Source organism: Schistocerca piceifrons, chromosome 4 (assembly GCF_021461385.2).
Source record: "Schistocerca piceifrons isolate TAMUIC-IGC-003096 chromosome 4, iqSchPice1.1, whole genome shotgun sequence".
Classification (NCBI taxonomy): Eukaryota; Metazoa; Arthropoda; class Insecta; order Orthoptera; family Acrididae; genus Schistocerca; species Schistocerca piceifrons.
The window spans coordinates 330036038-330054660 of NC_060141.1; the positions used below are offsets into that span (position 1 = coordinate 330036038).

Sequence of the window (18623 nt, forward strand, 5' to 3'; positions counted from 1 at the left end):
TTCTGAATGATGATATATATCGCCGGTGTTAACCACAATAATGCCTACCCCTGCCTCGTACTATCCTCTGCACTTATTTCTTGATTGATTACAGAAAAGAGGGAGTAGTTAAACGATGGCTGAACAGAATATTTCAGTTCGAAAAGTTTGGAGCGATTGACAGAGAGGAAACCTGATTCGTTTCTTCCTCCAATCGTCCTAAACTGGAAACTGCTATTGAGGATGTGGATGCAGAATTTCTGTTGACATATTCACGTAGCCTCCGCTATTTACTGCGTGGATGGAACTGAGAGGTCCTCGGCACTGGTCGGCTTGACCTAAACATTTCTTTATGCAGACGCTACCTCACGAAATGACTCAAAATAAAGATGTAGATTTCATTACAGTGCAACGTTCCATAACACCATCAAACAATTCTCTTTCATGCGTCAATGTTATACATCCTAACAAACACTTACAGTAGAGGTCGGCGGAAAGTTACCTTTTGTAGAGGTGTTGGTCGAACGCAAATCAGATGGACGACTCGGCCATTCTGTGTACAGAAAACCGACACCTACAGGTACCTGTATCTCAACGGGTGTAGTTTTCACCATCTAGCTCAGAAAACAGCTATGCTCAACACTGTAGTACACAGAGCCAGAATTATTTCGCGCAGGAACCACCTCAGTTTGGAGATTAACCACCTAACGACGGTGTTCAGAGGTAACGGATGTTCTGTTTGTGATATTTGGTCAATGCTGTTGAGAAAACCAAGATGCAATGCCACTGAAGTGAACGAATAGGACCAACACACAGCGCGGCTTCCATTCTGCGTTACAACCATTAAATTAGATAAAATCCTAAACAGACAAGGAATCACACCAGTCTTTCGACCACTCAGGAGAAGTAAAGAAATGTTGCGAACCGTTAAAGATAATCTATAATCTAAGTATGTAAGTGCCGTCAATTTATAATATTCCTTGTGAACGCGACAACATTTTTTTCCCTTTATTGTCCTTTCATTCCACTTGTCTCATATGATCGGGGAGGTGGGGTGTCGGTGGATACAAGTCGTCGCTCTTCAACCACATGAAAGTAAAAATTTTAAATAACGTGTTATGAAATCGGACATGCCGGTAGAAAAAATGAATGTATGACGTAATAAGAGACATCAGTTTCATAACTGAAAATATAAAAAGCAGATTTGTTGATTAATTGAAAGACTGACACAGATGGAATGGCAAATGAATGTTTCGAAAAAGATAAAAGACAGAGTGACAAAAAGTAAAAAGCCGATGTATTGACTCATTAAGATAGAGATGTATACTGAAACGCCAAGAAACTGGTATAGGCATGCATATTCAAATACAGAAATACGTAAACAGGCGGAATACGAAGCTGCGGTCAGGAACGCCTATATAAGACAAGTGTCTGACGCAGTTGTTAGATCGGTTACCGCTGCTATAGTGGCAGGTTATCAAGATTTAAGTGAGTTTGAACGTGGTGTTATAGTCGGCGCACGAGCGATGCGACACAGCATCTCCGAGGTAGCGATGAACTGGGGATTTCCCGTACGACCATTCCATAAGTGTACCGTGAATATCAGGATTCCGGCAAAACATCAAATCATCGACATCTCTGCGGCCGGCAAAAGATATTACAAATGTTCAAATGTGTGTGAACTGCTAAGGGACCAAACTGTTTTAGCCATCGGTCCCTAGACTTACACACTACTTAAACGAACTTATGCTAAGAACAACACACACACCCCATGTCCGAGGGAGGACCCGAACATCCGGCGGGGGTGGCCGCGCAGTCCGTGATATGACGCCTACGCCTAAAACCGCGCGGTGAGGATCCTACGGGAATTTGACCATCGACGACTAAAGAGAACCGTTCAACGGGACAGAAGTGCTACCTTTCCGCAAATTCTACAGATTTCAATGCTTATCCATCAACATGGGTCAGCGTGCTAATCATTCAACGAAACATCACCCATGTGGGCTTTCGGAGCTGAAGGCCCACTCGTGTACACTTGATGACTGCACGACACAAAACTTTACGCCTTGCCTGGGCCCGTCAACACCGACGTTGGACTGTCAATGACTGGAAGCAGGAAACATGTTGCCTGGTCGGACGAGTCACGTTTGAAATTGTAGCGGGTGTATGGACGTCTACGGGTATGGAGACAACTTCATGAATCCATGGACCCTGCATGTCTACAGGGGATTGTTCAAGCTGGTGGAGGCTCTGTAATTGTGTGCGGCGTGTGCAGTTGGAGTGATACGGGACCCTTGATACGACTAGATACGACTCTGGCAGGTGACACGTACTTAAGCGTCCTGTCTGATCACCTTCATCCCTTCATGTCCATTGTGGAGTATTTATTGTTGGCAGAAGTAGTTTACCTTGTGGTGAAATGGAACTAGACAGTTCCTGCTAAATAGTAAGGGTAGAGGCTATACTTGACAATCGGGCTGAACTATTTATTGGATCGTTTTACCGTCCCCTGACTCAGAAGATGTAGTAGCATAACAGTTCAAAGAAATCTTGAGTCTCATGTCAGATAGGTGCCCCACTCACACAATTATAGTCGGTGGCATTGTGGTGTCACCGCCAGACACCACACTTGCTAGCTGGTAGCTTAAATCGGCCGCGGTCCATTAGTACATGTCGGACCCGCGTGTCACCACTGTGTGATCACAGACCGAGCGCCACCACAAGGCAGGTCTCGCGATACGGGATAGCACTCGCCCCAGTTGTACGACGACTTTGCTAGCGACTACACTGCCGAAGCCTTTCTCTCATTTGCCGAGAGACAGTTAGAATAGCCTTCAGCTAAGTCCATGGCTACGACCTAGCAAGGCGCCATTAGATTTACATAGTTTGATAGTTATCGTATGAAATGTCTCATCAAGAATGCTGTATTCACAACAAGGATAAATAAAAGTTAAGTATTCGAGGAGCTGCATACTTTTATTAACATTCACTATGTATCCTGTTCCAGAATTCACGCCCGTCTGCGTTAGATAGCGTGCATTTCCGCCTCCTCTATCTACAAGGTGTTGGCACATTCGCCAACACATCAGGCATCTTCTACCCTTGACGCCGGCGGCAAGCGTAAAACGTTATTCGAAATTGTACTGAGTGTTGCAGAAGGAACGAAAGAAGCATGCCAAATTTAAAAGAACGCAAAATCCCCACGATTGGCAAAGTTTTGCATAAGTTCGAAATATAACGCGTACTTCAATGCGATATGTTTTTTATAATTTCCACAACGAAACTCTGTCTCGGAATCTGGCAAAAAACCGAAAGAGATTCTGGTCATACATAAAGCACATCAGTGGCAAGACGCAATCAATATTTTCACTGCGCGATAACAACGGTGAAGTCACTGATGACAGTGCCACTAAAGCAGAGTTATTAAACACGGTTTTCCGAAACTTCTTCAAAGAAGACGAAGTAAATATTCTTGAATTCCAATCAAGAACAACTGCCAAGATGAGAAACATAGAAGTATATATCCTCGGTGTAGCAAAGCAGCTTAAATCACTTAATAAAGGCAAGACCTTCGGTCCAGACTGTATAACAGTCAGGTTCCTTTCAGAGTATGCTGATGCAATAGCTTCATATTTGGCAATTATATACAACCGCTCGCTCACAGAAAGTTCCGTACCTAAAGATTGGAAAATTGATCAAGTCACACCAATACCCAAAAAGGGAAACAGGAGTAATATACTGAATTACAAGCCTTTATCACTAACGTCGATTTGCAGTAGGGTTTTAGAACAGATACTGTGTTCGAAAATTACGAATTATCTCAAATAAAACGATTTACTGACACGTAGTCAGTACGGATTCAGGAAACTTCGTTCTTGTGAAACACAACTAGCTCTTCACACTCATAAAGTCCGCCCTGTTCTGGAATATTGTAGTGCGGTGTGGGATCCGCATCAAGTGGGATGGGCAGATGACATCGAAAAAGTTCAAAGAAGGAAGGCTCGTTTTGTTTTATCGCGAAAAAAGGGGAGATAGAGCCACAGACATGGTACGTGAATTGGAGTGGCAATCATTACAACAAAGGTGTTTTTTGTTGCGACGGGATCTTCTCATGAAATTTCAATCACCAGTTTTCTCCTCCGACTGCGAAAACATTCTGTTGGCACCCACCTACATAGGGAGAAATGATCATCACGACAAAATAAGAGCAATCAGGGCTCGCACGGAAATTTAAGTTCTCATTTTTCCCACGTGCTGTCCGAGAGTGGAACGGCAGAGAGACAGCGTGAAGGTGGTTCATTGAACCCCCTGCCAGGCTCTTTATTGGGAACAGCAGAGTAATCACGTGGATGTAGATGTAGATTGTGCATTCCGACGGATTTGGGAAATTCCAGCAAGACAGCGTGAGAACCCAACACGTCCAGAATTTCTGCAGAGTGCCTACAGGAACACTCTTCTGAATTTAAACATTTCCATTTGCCAGCAGACTCCCCTAACGTGAACATTATTGATCATATTTGGGATGTCTTGGAATGTGCTGTTCAGAAGAGATCTTCACCCCCTCGTACTCTTACGGATTTATGGACAGCCCTACAAGATTTATGGTCTTGATTCCTTCCAGCACTACTTCAGAAATTAGTCGAGTCCATGCCACATCATGTTGCGGCGCTTCTGAAGGACCGCTGGGACAGTATACGATGTTAGGAAGGCGTATCAGTTTCTTTGGCTCTTTAGTGTAGATGAATGGAGTTATGAGTAGGTATAGACTAACAGGAGGGGTATCATGGGAACGTAGCAGTTGGGGTAGTGCATAAGGGTGAGTTTGTATGGGTGGATAGTTGGACGAGGAATGCCGGAGAATGAGGTGGGACGCTGTTCTGGACCAACTCTTAGGTTATGGGAGGAAAGGAATGGAGATAAAGGGAGCACTGACCTGGGGATGTGAGGTGGGTTCTCTTAGAGCTGGTAGGATGGTTACATATCAGAGTGGATTTCATGGTCGGGTAAGGGAACTCGAGTACATCTCATTGGGAGAGGATGTCGAGAGTGGAGGTGTAGCCGGTGGGGAAAATGTGAAGCAAGACCGAGAGCTTTGCGCTCGGGCCCGGGCACGGTCTATTAGTCGTAATCTTGGCCGCCCCTGTTGTAGACCCCAGGTTTTCTGAAGCATGCTGCGTCTTTAACTGGTCTCACCAATTGACAAATTTTTGTCGGAGGCCTGAAGGTCGATTTGATGTTTTGACATACCTGCCGGCAGGTTATCTTGCCCGACACGGATCCACAAAACGGAGAGAAAGAAACCTTGTCATTGGTATTATTGTGAGTCTGGCTTGAAATCACTTTATTTATTTCATGAACACTATAGCCGTTTTTCATCAAGACATTGCGCAGGTCGCCCATATCATGGGGCAGGTTATCAGTGTCTCATATCATTCTCACATCATGCACAAACGTTTGTAAAGTGCAAGTACAGTTAAGCTCCAGCTGCTGCAGAATTTTGAGGATATTGTCTTAGACACAGCACCATTAAGGCCTAGTAGCTTCATTCGATACGTTGACAACATATTCGTCATTTGGTCTCAATGACGTGAGAAATTTGTTGAATTCTTTGAAAACCTCAGCAGCATTAACAATAACATCCATATCACCACGGAAGTAAAAAATACAAGACATCCTCGTCCGCCGTATACGAAATGCATGCCCTAGGCCACAGGTCTACGCAAAACCCACCCACACCGATCTGTACTTGCATGCCATCAGCCACAATCACCTAGCGCAGAAGCGTACTGTTTTATAAACATTTCGGAGTCAAAAATGTTCAGATGTGTGTGAAATCTTATGGGACTTAACTGCTAAGGTCATCAGTCCCTAAGAGTACATACTATTTAACCTAAATTATCCAAGGACAAACATCCCTAAGCTTACACACTACTTAACCTAAATTATCCTAAGGACAAACACACACACCCATGCCCGAGGGAGGACTCTAACCTCCGCCGGTACTAGCCGATTTCTGAGTCGTGCAATAATGGTATGAGACTCTGATAACCTGCTCCATGAGCTGAACCACCTACCAAAGGTCTGCAGAAACAACGGCTGTAACGCCCATCTAGTAAATGAATTTCAGGCAAGAATCGCAATAAGACAACCGTCGAGGAACGGGAAGAGGAATTCTTTCTTGCCGTTCTGTGGTTCCGTGTCGGGCAAGATGAGCCGCCTGCTGAAACGACACAAGATCAAAACGATCTTCAGGCCTCCGATAAGACTCTGTCTAATGCTGAGACCAGTTAAAGACGCAGCAGGTCTCAGAACACTTGGGGTGTACAAAAGATCTTGCAGATGTGGCCAGTCTTACATCGGACAAACAGTACGCACTGTGGAACAACGAAGAAAATAGCAAGAGAGGATACATCGCCTACGCTGCCACAAGAGATCTTCTTTAGCTGAGCGTGCTTTAGAAAGCGGACAACGGATGAAACTCGACGAAACTTACTTATTGGCTCTCAATAACTTCTCTTGGCATTATGTAATGTAAGAAGCCATTGAAATAAGTCACCAGTAACACCGTAAATAGTGACGGTGGCTTGCAGCTCAGCACGGCATAGGATCCAGCGATGGCGTGGTTAAAGTGGACAAATCGAACGCCGAGTCAACGTGAGCCCATATGTCGTGAAGGCGCGAGTACAGTGACAGCGCAGCTGGGAGCCAGAGTATGTAAGGCGAGTACCAGCAGCCCACCGAATGTCGTACCACTTGGCAATGAATGGCCAACGAGTGCTTGGCTAAGAGCTCGTGTAAGGCCGTTTCTTAACCCCCTGCATAATTGACTTAGGAATACAGGTTAATGGAACAGTATAAACACATTACTTCAGCACAACGCTTATACACAACTATAGCAAGACGTGAGATTTTCTGGTTTGCTTAATCCTTTAGAAGGAGGTTTAGCAAGCATCTCTGCGCGCTCTGCGTTTCAGAGCAGTAACACAAGTCACCCATCGCGTATCTGTGACTTGCTGCGGGAAACTAACACTGTCATCAGCCACACTGAAGTACACTAGGGGTGACCATGAAAGGCGCACTGGAAGACGAACACAATTGCACACTAATACTAAAAGAAGACTGGAGATCTGAGTCGACACCTAACAGCTTGCTGGTCCTGCATAATTTAGCCGCCTTAATATGCGTCAGGTGTGCCACGGAATTAATGCTGGTTGCATTCAAATGAGAGGAATTTATATGTACCCGTGATGCTAATGCATAGCATCTCAGACGGCTTGATCAGCATCGTTTAATATGCACAGTGTGAGCTCTCAAATTAATCTACGTATCATCGAAATGGATGAAATTCAGGACGCTGAGAATCCTTGATGAAAGTTCTGTCCTCAACCAGGAGCCTCTGTAACATGGCGTCGAGTTGGAATGTCAGAGATACTAGTCGCCCTGCTGGCAGGTTTGGAAATAAATGCAACACCGCAGTATAACGGAGAGAATTCGTTTTTTCATACACTACTGTCTGATGTTTGCAAATGGGACAGTGTATATAAATAATTTACCTGAGTACAGTTTTGTTTTACTCCGTAGTGAAACACACTCATCAGCCAGAACGTTATAACCACTTACCTAATAGCCGGTATGTCTACCTATGGAAATGATAACAGCGGCAGAGCGTCTTGGATTGGAAGCAGAGGGAGTTGACATCACATCTGCGTACCCAAGTCACCTAATTCCCGTAAATTGCGAAGAGGAGCAGATGGGTTCTGACGCTACGTGCAGATGTGTTGCATCTGGTTAAGAACTGGCGAGCTGGGGGCCAGTACATCTGTTGGAACTCGCCACCATGTTCCTCGAACCTCTACATCACACTCCTGGCCTTCTGACATGGCGCATTATCTTGCTGAAATATGCTACTTCCATCGGGAAACATGGTCGTCCTGAAGGTGTGTACCAGGTCTGGAACAAGTGTGCGATACACGTCGACCGTCACGGTACCCTACACGAGCTCCATTGGACCCATGTATGTCCACGTGAAAGTTCCCCAGAGCATTATGGAGACGCCGCCAGGCTGTCTCTGTCTAGCAGTACAAATTTCAAGGAGCATTTCCACTGGAAGATGACGGATTCTTGACCTCCGATCTGCATGGTGAAGAAATTATCAGTATTCATCAGACCCTACAAGCTCTGCCACTGCTTCAACGTGAGGTACCGACTGTTACGTACCCATTTCAGTCACAGTTGCTGTTAACATTGCATGGGTCAACAGTTGCAAGGGCGCATGGTCAGAAGTGTTCGGTGCACGGTGTGTTCAGACACACTTGAACTCTGCCCAGCAATGAAGTCTGATGTTAGTTTCACCACAGTTCACAGACTCTCCTGTTTTAGCAGTGCACCTAGCCCACGACGACCGACATTTGTAACGAGAGGTGGCCGCCAAACCCCACGACTCTGGACGTGGTTTCATCTTGATTTCGCAGCGTGTTGAAGACACTCACCGCAGCACACATCGGTCACCCGACAACTCGTTCAGTTACGGAAATGCTCGTGGCGAGCCTGTGGGCCATCATAAGATGCCCTCGGTCAAACTCAGATGATGCGCCTTCACCATTCTACACATGGACAGCACGCTCAGTGATACTATAAGTACCATGCATGTGTCTGACCAACAGTCATTCCTCGCCCGTTGACGCTGCTCCCGCATGGACGGGTTTATATCGAAAGCAGGCCGACGATCATAATGTTCTGACTGATCAGCGTAATATTTATGAGTTCGAACAGGAATGTCGTACAAGAAGTATTTTTTTAAAAAGTCTCATACAAAGCGTCCTCTCCTCTATTTATCAACATTTCTTTCTTGTATTTAGTATAATTCGCTGTAATCTCAACTAGAGAGAATCAAAATCTACTCGGTTTCAGAAGATCGTTGGAGATCCATAATAGCTAGTGTAACATTCCCTGTTCTCATGTTGATAAATACACAAATGTTGGTTTGGTGCATAAGTTCGTAGCGTTTTTTCCATAAGTTTAATAAACACATCTTATACACATGACAGAGAATTTAATCATCAATAATATATTCTGCTTCACTATTTAAAACAGTCTGTCAATAATGGGGTAACTTTTCGATTCCGCGACTCTAGGAATTACCTGGTTTTTAGGCGAAGAACTTGTCGAGCCATGTTTGGAGCACATTTTCATGCGGAAAAGAAATTCCTTGAAGGTTGTTGGACAGTGAGTGAAGAACGTGAAAATCTTAGGGCACAAGTTAAGGTGCATAAGGTGAGTGAAGAATGACTTCCTAATCCATCTCCTGTACATCGCTTATTGTCAGTGTAGCAGAATGCGGGCGGGCGCTGCCGTGGACTAGCATTACTTCATGCAATGAACCTGGTCGTTGATCTTCGACGGCGTCTGCAATACGCCTGTCGTTGACAGTAAATAACAGCAGAGACGGTTACAACACAGGAAAGTAATTCGTAGTACAGCCCAACGTCGCTGTTCCACTAGATGAATAGCGTTATCTCGTTATTGTTTGTGGATGCGCTGAGCTCTTTGTATGGGGAGTTGCTGTTTTGTATGAGCTCAGCTATTCCTTTCTTTTCCTCATCTTAGCAAGACACAATTTTTCCATCACCGATACAGATATAGCATAGGAATGGTCGGTGTCGTTCACGAGCCAATTGGTGACAAACAAGCAGAGGTGCATATATGACGACCCGCTGATTTTTGTAATTTTGGCTTAGAGCACTCGGTACCTATACAACCTATTTTTGAATCTTCCCCATTGGTTGAAAATGTCGGACTGTGGTGTAATGATCGCAGTTCATCAGATTTACTTGTTCTCAAGTGCGCTGGAGTGGATCATTGTGGATTGATTTGTTCAAACGAACTGGATAAAACCCCGTAGGTTTTCTTAAACGTGGAGGATCACTAACGTCAGGAAAAACCGTTATCTTTCTGTGCTTTGTGCAATGGCATTATCCCTATACATGGTGCAAATGTTTCTGACTCCCTCCGCTGCTGTCACCCCTCTACTGAACTCAAACAGAAGAATATGTGGGCAGTGTTCCGATTTCTCCACTTGGCACTCATTTTCTAGACTCCACAGCGCCACTCACTATCTTTAAATGACAAAATGACATTATGTAAACTCAAAAGGCCACAGTGAACTACAAATAAAAAGTAAACCCATAGCAGCCGGAATACCAACATCCAAAACAAAAACCCTGCGAACTTATGCACCAACCTAATTCTCCTTTGTATGAGGAATACTCGTATGGCACGTTAAAAAAATGGTCATCAAAATATCTATCGTTCCAGGTATTTGATCTCTCTTTTTTTATTTTAAGAAGTTTCTTGCGCAGCTCTTCGTACTCACTCCTATTGGCCGCAACTCTCTATTTGAATGTTTGGCGACATTTGTGGACCACAGTGATTCACAAACTGCTTATTAATAGTTTGTGTTCAATGCTAGAAGCATATTAACAATATTGTCACAAATGCAGACTATAGAACATTATGAAACTTGAATTTTGGGCGCGGCTATGTCTGTTGGTCGTGACCCTATTAATGTAGAGGATGTTCCGTGTGGAATGTGTTCACAGGTATCCCATTGAAAAGGTGGAATGAGTGGTTTCCTGAGTGGTTTCTTCACTTCTCTGCACCGTTCACATACTTACAGAGTGATGAAATATTCACCACTGTTAAAGACGCACCCATTTGGCAAGGAGTAATGTAATATGTCTTAGTGAGCGTTACGGAGAGATTGAAACAATGACATGGTTATGACATTCCATGTCGGTGTATTTATATTTAATGTTCTCTACAAGATGGCATAATTTTTAAGTGAAAATATTCTGCTCCCAGTCGCGCATAGGAAGTTTGACAACAAACGGCATGGTGTTAGCTTGACTGTAGCGCAAAATGTTGTTGCTTCTGCAACACAAGGCAGCTGACGGAACGGGAAAAGACAGTGAACATCATTCAGCCAGCAGCTACACTGCTATATGAAGGTGTGACTCGTGGACAACAATCGTCATGACTTCACACGGGAAAGAATCATCGGGAAACTGCAGGAATGATGAATTGTGATAAGGAGTTTGATATTCGTCACAGCATTGTTTCCGTAGATTGGTAGTGTTCGGAACAACACGCACTGCTGCAGCAACAGATGGCCGCTACATTGTGTAACAGACAAGAAGTGACCCACATCAAACAGCATGTGTAATTCCAAGAACATGCAACTGGACTACAAGGCACGTACTCTGCCGCTCCACTGTGGCACCGTGATTACACGGGGAGTTATCTGGCCCCGTGACCAATACCGAGGCTCACGAGAAAGACAGGCCGTGGCGCGTACGTTACGAAGGTAGTCCTGAATTCACTCGCTCGCTCGCTCACCTCAGCAGACAAAATGCGTTTTTAAACCTGTTAACGCGCAGATGGGCGTGAAAGTACTAACGAGAATTGCATCTTCCACTGGAATGTGCTATTATGAAGTCTTACTGATTAACAGTACTACAGCAAAATTTAATGGAAGATCAATACTCGATATAAATCGTATAACGGCTTGTTTATAGCATTTAGTCTCTTTGCTTAACAGTAATCATTACATGCTGGAAGTGGTGCTTTACGCAACTGATAATCATTTTAACATGATTTTATTTTATTGTACGCTAGCGCTGCCGTAAAATATTATAAGTAGGCTCATGGACTTCCCATCATTATAGGACTAATAACAGTAAGATTCAATAACAGCGGATTCCAGTAAAAGATTCAGTTTTCGTTTGTACGGACACGCCTAGTTACGAGTTAACAGGTGTAGAAACGTAGTTTGTCTGCTGATTGGAGCGAGCGAGCGCACGGCCACATTCGTGACGTACGCGCCGCGGCGTCTCTTTCTCGTAGGCCTCGGACCAATACGTTATGACGTTGACTCCTGCATATAGGCAGCACCGTTTACAATGGTACTGAGAGAACAGGGAGCGGACGAACAAAGAATGGGGTCACCTGCTCTTCTCGGACGAGAACAGATACAGTCCGCGTAGTGATGATGAACATTCTTTCACACAGTTAGAGATGAGGAAAGGTGATGCGCTGGGGCACATTGCCGAACATGATGCTTTAGGTGGCGTGGGGAACAGTACTGTTGCGTAGGCGTACTGACCTCCAAATCATTGAACGTGGTACAGTCACCAGTGAGCGTTATTGTGACACTGTACTCCTTTCACATGTACGTCGTTTCAGGGGTGCATTCGGCCCCGACTTATTTTTTGTGAACGACAGTGCGCGACAGCATCGAACGGTGCAGGCGGAGGCGCTCTGGGAACGAGAAAACATTCAGCGATTTGACTGGCAAACCCGTTCCCCCGACCTAAATCCCATGGAGCACAAGTGAGATGCGTTGGGGAGGCGTATTGCAACACGACCACGTGCACCAACGATCGTCCAGCAGTTGCAAGCTACACGGAGGGATGATACACCCTACCAAGAGAACTCCTTACCAACCCTGTGGCCAGTATACAGGGTGTTCCATTGATAGTGACCGGGCCAAATATCTCACGAAAAAAGCACCAAACCAAAAAACTACAAAGAACGAAACTCGTCTACCTTGAAGGGGGAAACCAGATGGCACTATGGTTGGCCCGCTAGATGGCGCTGCCATAGGTCAAACGGATATCAACTGCGTTTTTCTTAATAGGAACCCCAATTTCTTACTACAAATTCGCTTAGTACGTAAAGAGATATGAATGTTTTAGTTGGACCACATTTTTCGCTTTGTGATAGATGGCGCTGTAACAGTCACAAACGTACAAGTACGTGGTATCACGTAACATTGCGCCAGTGCGGACGGTATTTGCTTCGTGATACATTACCCGTGTTAAAATGAGCCGTTTACCATTTGCGGAAAAGATCGATATCGTGTTGATGTATGGCTATTGCGATCAAAATGCCCAACGGGCGTGTGCTATGTATGCTGCTCGTTATCCTGGACGATATCATCCAAATGTCCGGAACGTTCGCCGGATAGTTACGTAATTTAAGGAAACAGGAAGTGTTCAGCCACATGTGAAACGTCAACGACGACCTGCAACAAATGATGATGCCCAAGTAGGTGTGTTTTAGCTGCTGTCGGGGCTAATCCGCAGATCGGTAACGGACAAATTGCCCGATAATCGGGAATCTCAGAAACGTCAGCGTTGAGAATGCTACATCAACATCGATTGCACCCGTACCATGTTCCTATGCGCCAGGAATTGCATGGCGACGACTTTGAACGTCGTGTACAGTTCTGCCACTGGACACAAGAGAAATTGAGGGATGATGACAGATTTTTTGCACGCTATCTATTTAGCGATGAAGCGTCATTCACAAAAAGCGGTAACGTCAACCGGCATAATATGCGCTATTGGGCAACGGAAAATCTACGATGGCTACCACAAGTGGAACATCAGCGACCTTGGCGGGTTAAAGTATGGTGCGGAATTGTGGGAGCAAGGATAATTGGCCCCCATTTTATCGATGGCAATCTAAATGGTGCAATGTATGCTGATTTCCAACGTAACATTCTACCGATGTTACTACAAGATGTTTCACTAGATTACAGAATGGCTATGTACTTCCAACATGATGGATATCCGGCACATAGCTTGCGTGCGGTTGAAGCGATATTGAATAGCAAATTTCATGACAAGTGGATTGGTCGTCGAAGTACCACACCATGGCCCGCACGTTCACCGGATCTGACGTCCCCGGATTTCTTTCTGTGAGGAAAGTTGAAGGATATTTGCTATGGTGATCCACCGACTACGCCTGACAACACGCGTCAACGCAATATCAATGCACGTGCGAACATTACGGAAGGCGAACTATTCGCTGTTGAGGGGAATGTCGTTACATGTATTGCCAAATGCATTGAGGTTGACGGACATCACTTTGAGCAATTATTGCATTAATGTGGTATTTACAGGTAATCACGCTGTAACAGCATGCGTTCTCAGAAATGATAAGTTCACAAAGGCACATGTATCACCCTGGAACAACCGAAATAAAATGTTCAAACGTACCTGCGTTCTGTATTTTAATTTAAAAAACCTACCTGTTACCAACTGTTCGTCTAAAATTGTGAGCCATATGTTTGTGACTATTACAGCGCCATCTATCACAAAGCGAAGAAATTGGTCCAACTAAAACATTCATATTTCTTTACATACTACACGAATATGTAAATAAATGGGGGTGCCTATTTAAAAAACGCTGTTGATATTCGTTTGACTTATGGCAGCGCCATCTAGCGGGCCAACCATAGTGCAATCTGGTTTCTCCTTCAAGCTAGTCAAGTTTCGTTCCTTGTAGTTTTTTCGTTTGACGCTTATTTCGTGAGATATTTGGCCCGGTCACGATCAATGGACCACCCTGTATAAGCACGTAGCACATTGCTCTCGTGTGGTGATCATACACCCTATTAATAAACTTGTCCTGACTTTGTAATATCCACGGACCATCATAAATTGAGGTGACTTAGGTGTAATATTTGTCTCTGAATGAAAGTATCATTCGTTTTCGCCTCATTTCGTGTTTCTTCCAGTTGCTTTCTGTGCTATTCTCTTGGAGTTTTTTCTATGTGATATCGAGCTATGTTACTCGTCACGGACACATCATGCAAAAGTTGCTTTCGTCCTTGAGTTTGGCACACCACTGTATTTTTCAAATATTTCTTATGACACATCCCTGAGTACTTTTCCACTCAGGATCTTAGGAAGAAACATCAACATGCCGAATCTTCAGTTAACATGTGTTATGTATTCTTATGACATGGTCTAAATCCCCTCAGTATGGATCTATGGAACGATAGTGGCGTCTACAACAACAATTATGGGACGTATTAGATCTGTTCGCGATGACAAGTTAGCGCACGTATCGCAGGAGGTCTAGAAAATGTTAACCACTTACTCGAGGAATAAATCCTGCCACTTTATTTGTTCTTCCATTTAATGCTGAAAACAGCACAGAATATTTTCCAGTAGAATATTAAGCAATTCACCGGTTGCTATCCATTTGTTCTGTCAGTATAAGAAACAGCGCATTGCTGAGGAAAGCTGTGTATCGCTTTGACCCGTCACCTTTCACAGAAATAAGCTTCAAAACTCTGCCTCTGACAGAGACTCGAACCCGTTTCCTCCAGAGATGTGTTTTACAGTGCTTTTCTTTTGCAATTAATACTCCACCAAACTATCTAAATGTCTTTAGATACTAATAGCTCCGAGGGAAAGTGCATAGAATGCTATGTCCTCGGTATCTTTTGCAGCGGCATGCGTAAAATCATACTGCTTTTTAAGCTGCGTCAAACGAATAAAATTCTGGGCCTTTCGAAGGCTAGCTTCGCCAGCGTCGTCAGGATTAAAAATAGCTGACTGCCAGGTATCTTTTCTTTATTGTTACTTCATCACCGCACGCCCATATGGGTTGGGGGGGGGGGGGCTATCAGCGATACAGGATAACCCACTCTTCGGCAGCTGGCAGAAGAAAACTAATTAGATGAAAAAGAAACAAGAAACGAACAGGGGATATATTTACATTGAATATAAAACATTTTTAAAGCGGAAAAATTAAATGAAAGTTTTTTGATATAACAGACATATGATGTCTTGCACTGGTAGTTAAAAACAGTAATAATTAAAGGTAAAACGACAAGCAATAAGTGCACACTTGAATACATTTATAACCAGATACCGAAACCCTAATATTTAAATGAAGCACTTTTCTGTAGCTAAGAACCGGAAAGACCTGCCGTGGAATATGGAGTCTGTTGTTGAAGGGGGAAATGTTGGCCGGTGAGAATGGTGGGAATATTGTGTTACGAGGATGGAGGACTGGTACATATGAGAGATGGGATAAGAGTGGTCGTTGCGATAGAAAAAGAGGTGGAATATAGGGCAATTGGTGACTACAGTAATAGTTGTAGGAAAACTTGGTGGGGTGGGGAAATAAAGACGGATGGTAAGAAGAAGAAGGGGGTAGGGAAACGTAGCGAAGGAAGGGAGAGGAAGCCCTGAAGAGGTGAAAAAGGTGGGGTGGACTAAATGGCTCATATATGTTAAAAAATTACGATATTCCTCTAGCTGTATTAAGGTGATCGTTTTATTGGCAATTAGTTTCGATGTTGTTACAGCACCATCTTCAGGCCCATACTTATTGACAGCAACCGTATATGTCTAATACTAGTAGTCAGTGGTGAGACAGGCGTGTTCCATGCGGAAGGCAGGTAGTAACTGATACCAGATGGTAACTGATATCAGTTACTACCTGCCTTCCGCATGGAACACGCCCATCTCTCCACTGACTACTAGACACATACGGTTGCTGTCAACAAGTATGGGCCTGAAGATAATGTTGTAACATCGAAACTAGTTGCCAATAAAAACAAAACCTTAATACAGCTGGATGAATTTCGTCATTTTTAACATATATTATACTAGCTGACGTCCCAAGTCGTCTGTTTCAATTATGGATATAGGAAGAAAAATGGCTGATAGGATCGGCAAATGGCGGGGCTGAGTTAATAATCTGAGAGGAAAGGGCAGTTGAAGTGTCTTTGGGAGGGTGTGTAGGTATAAGGTTGGTGGAATGTGTTGGTAAAGGCGCAGCGGTACATGACGACTGGAAAGCAGAACGAAACGATAGGTTTACTGGAATTGAGTCTGCGAATGCCAGGGTTGTGGCGCTTTTCCCGCTTATAAAGACACGATTGCAGGCTCTGGCACCAATACCGTGCACGAAGATAGTTTCTCTTGCTTGTCTTCGTGCTTGTCAAACCTTACCTTGGCCAGCAAGGTACCCGCATCTCTCCTCAATTGAGAATGTTGGGAGTATTATGGGCAGGGCCCTTGAAACACTTGGTGATTTTTGACGATCGAACGCGCACGTTGGACAGAATTTATCACATTATCCCTTAGGAGGACATCCGACAACCATATCAGTCAATACAAAGCCAAATAAATGCTTGTATAAGGGTCGGATGTGGAGCAACGCGCTACTGACTTCCGCAACCTCTGAAGATATTTTTCTTGAATAAAACATATAATTTTTGTGAAACTGAAATCATTCGTTTGCCAGTACATGTATACCTCACATCTAACGACTGCCGTCCCATTCGGAAAAATCCTTCGTGGTACGTCGTTTTCTTTTTTATTTTAGAATATATTTATGTCCAGTTCATTTAAATGGTATATGAGATTCTGCAGTGTAACCAACATACGGAAAGGAGATGACCACAAAGATGTTTCATTTTTACAGGTGGCGGAGTGGTCTGACCAGACGGGCCTGTCGGAGGTGGCAGCCAAGTACGTGCGTCCCTGGCCCGGCTCCAGTATATACAGGAACAAGACGTACATCGTCACCACCATTGTGGTGAGCTTACTTCTCTGTTCTGTTTTCATTGTGTGACTTGTCCAAAGTTCTTCCTTGGTCGATTACTGGCAGACAAAAGACCTGGCACACGTTGAGGATGATACGCGGATATAAACTGCCCGTGTAGTATCCTCCACGTCGTACCATGAGTTGTACCGCTTGGTACGACGGCATATCGTATGGTGGTACATGGACCTTCTTCGATAGCCTGCATAATACATTATTTATGGTCATATGCACGAGCAAATAATAGTCTGCCTTGATCCACCATTTGACGCGCTATGGATAGTACCTCAGTGACACAGTAATAAAACGACAATAACACAGTCGTATTCTGTCTGGAAAACGCACTTTAATACATTTTTGCTTGCATTATAGTTTGCAAGGCTCAACACAAACATCAGTTTTGCCTCTTCACAAAATGAATACACTGCCATGGTTAGAATGATTAGTTATAAGACAGTTCACTGTGAAGACGGGGCGTGAGTCATGCTGCGGTAGCTCAGTTGGTAGAGCACTTACCCGCGAAACGCGAAGGTCCCGACTTAGAGACACAGTTTTAATCTGCTGGGAATTTTCGTATCAGCTCACACTCCGCTGCAAAGTAGAAATCTCATTTTGGTAACTCACTATTACTACCACACACGTAAATCGTTCAAGAAAGTTTGACCTCTACAAATGTAAACCTTCAATGCAGACTGACCACAAATGTACAGAAATGCCAAACGTAGACGCGTCCCATAGCAACATATCGCTATCGAGGATACAGCGTATGCTTCAGCTGGAACGACTTGACACTGTTAGATAATTAACTTTAATTATTGGTTACAGACCTCAGGTATTAATTTTTACTACGAAGGAACTGATATTACACTTCAATTATTAACCTTCAATTTTTGCTCCTATGACGCCCCAAAGTGTGTAAAAGCTGAAGTTAATAAATTCTGACGATGCCAGCCACTTTACGACTGTTTCTTATGCACAGCACTATAAATTTGGGAATATTTTATATTTTTAAGAATGATTTCAAATCATTGGTAATTTTTGTGGTAAGTTCCTATGCGACCAAACTGCTTAGGTCATTGGTCCCTAGGCTCCCACACTGCTTCATCTAAGTTAAACTGACCTACACTAAAGACAACACACACACACACACACACACACACACACACACACATACCCGAGGGAGGATTCGAAACTCCGAGGGGGGGAGCCGCTCGAACCGTGGTAAGGCACTTAGA

The 18623-nt window shown here is 44.0% G+C and overlaps 1 protein-coding gene across 1 annotated transcript in view; it reads left to right on the forward strand.

Annotated features, from left to right (window-relative positions):
- Nucleotides 1–18623, forward strand: part of LOC124795343 (glutamate receptor 1-like) — a 680176-nt gene that overhangs the window by 428345 nt on the left and 233208 nt on the right. Inside the window, exon 9 of the mRNA XM_047259331.1 lies at nt 17269–17382. Within this exon, the coding sequence (XP_047115287.1) occupies nt 17269–17382 (114 nt within the window). The remainder of the gene's footprint in view (nt 1–17268; nt 17383–18623) is intronic.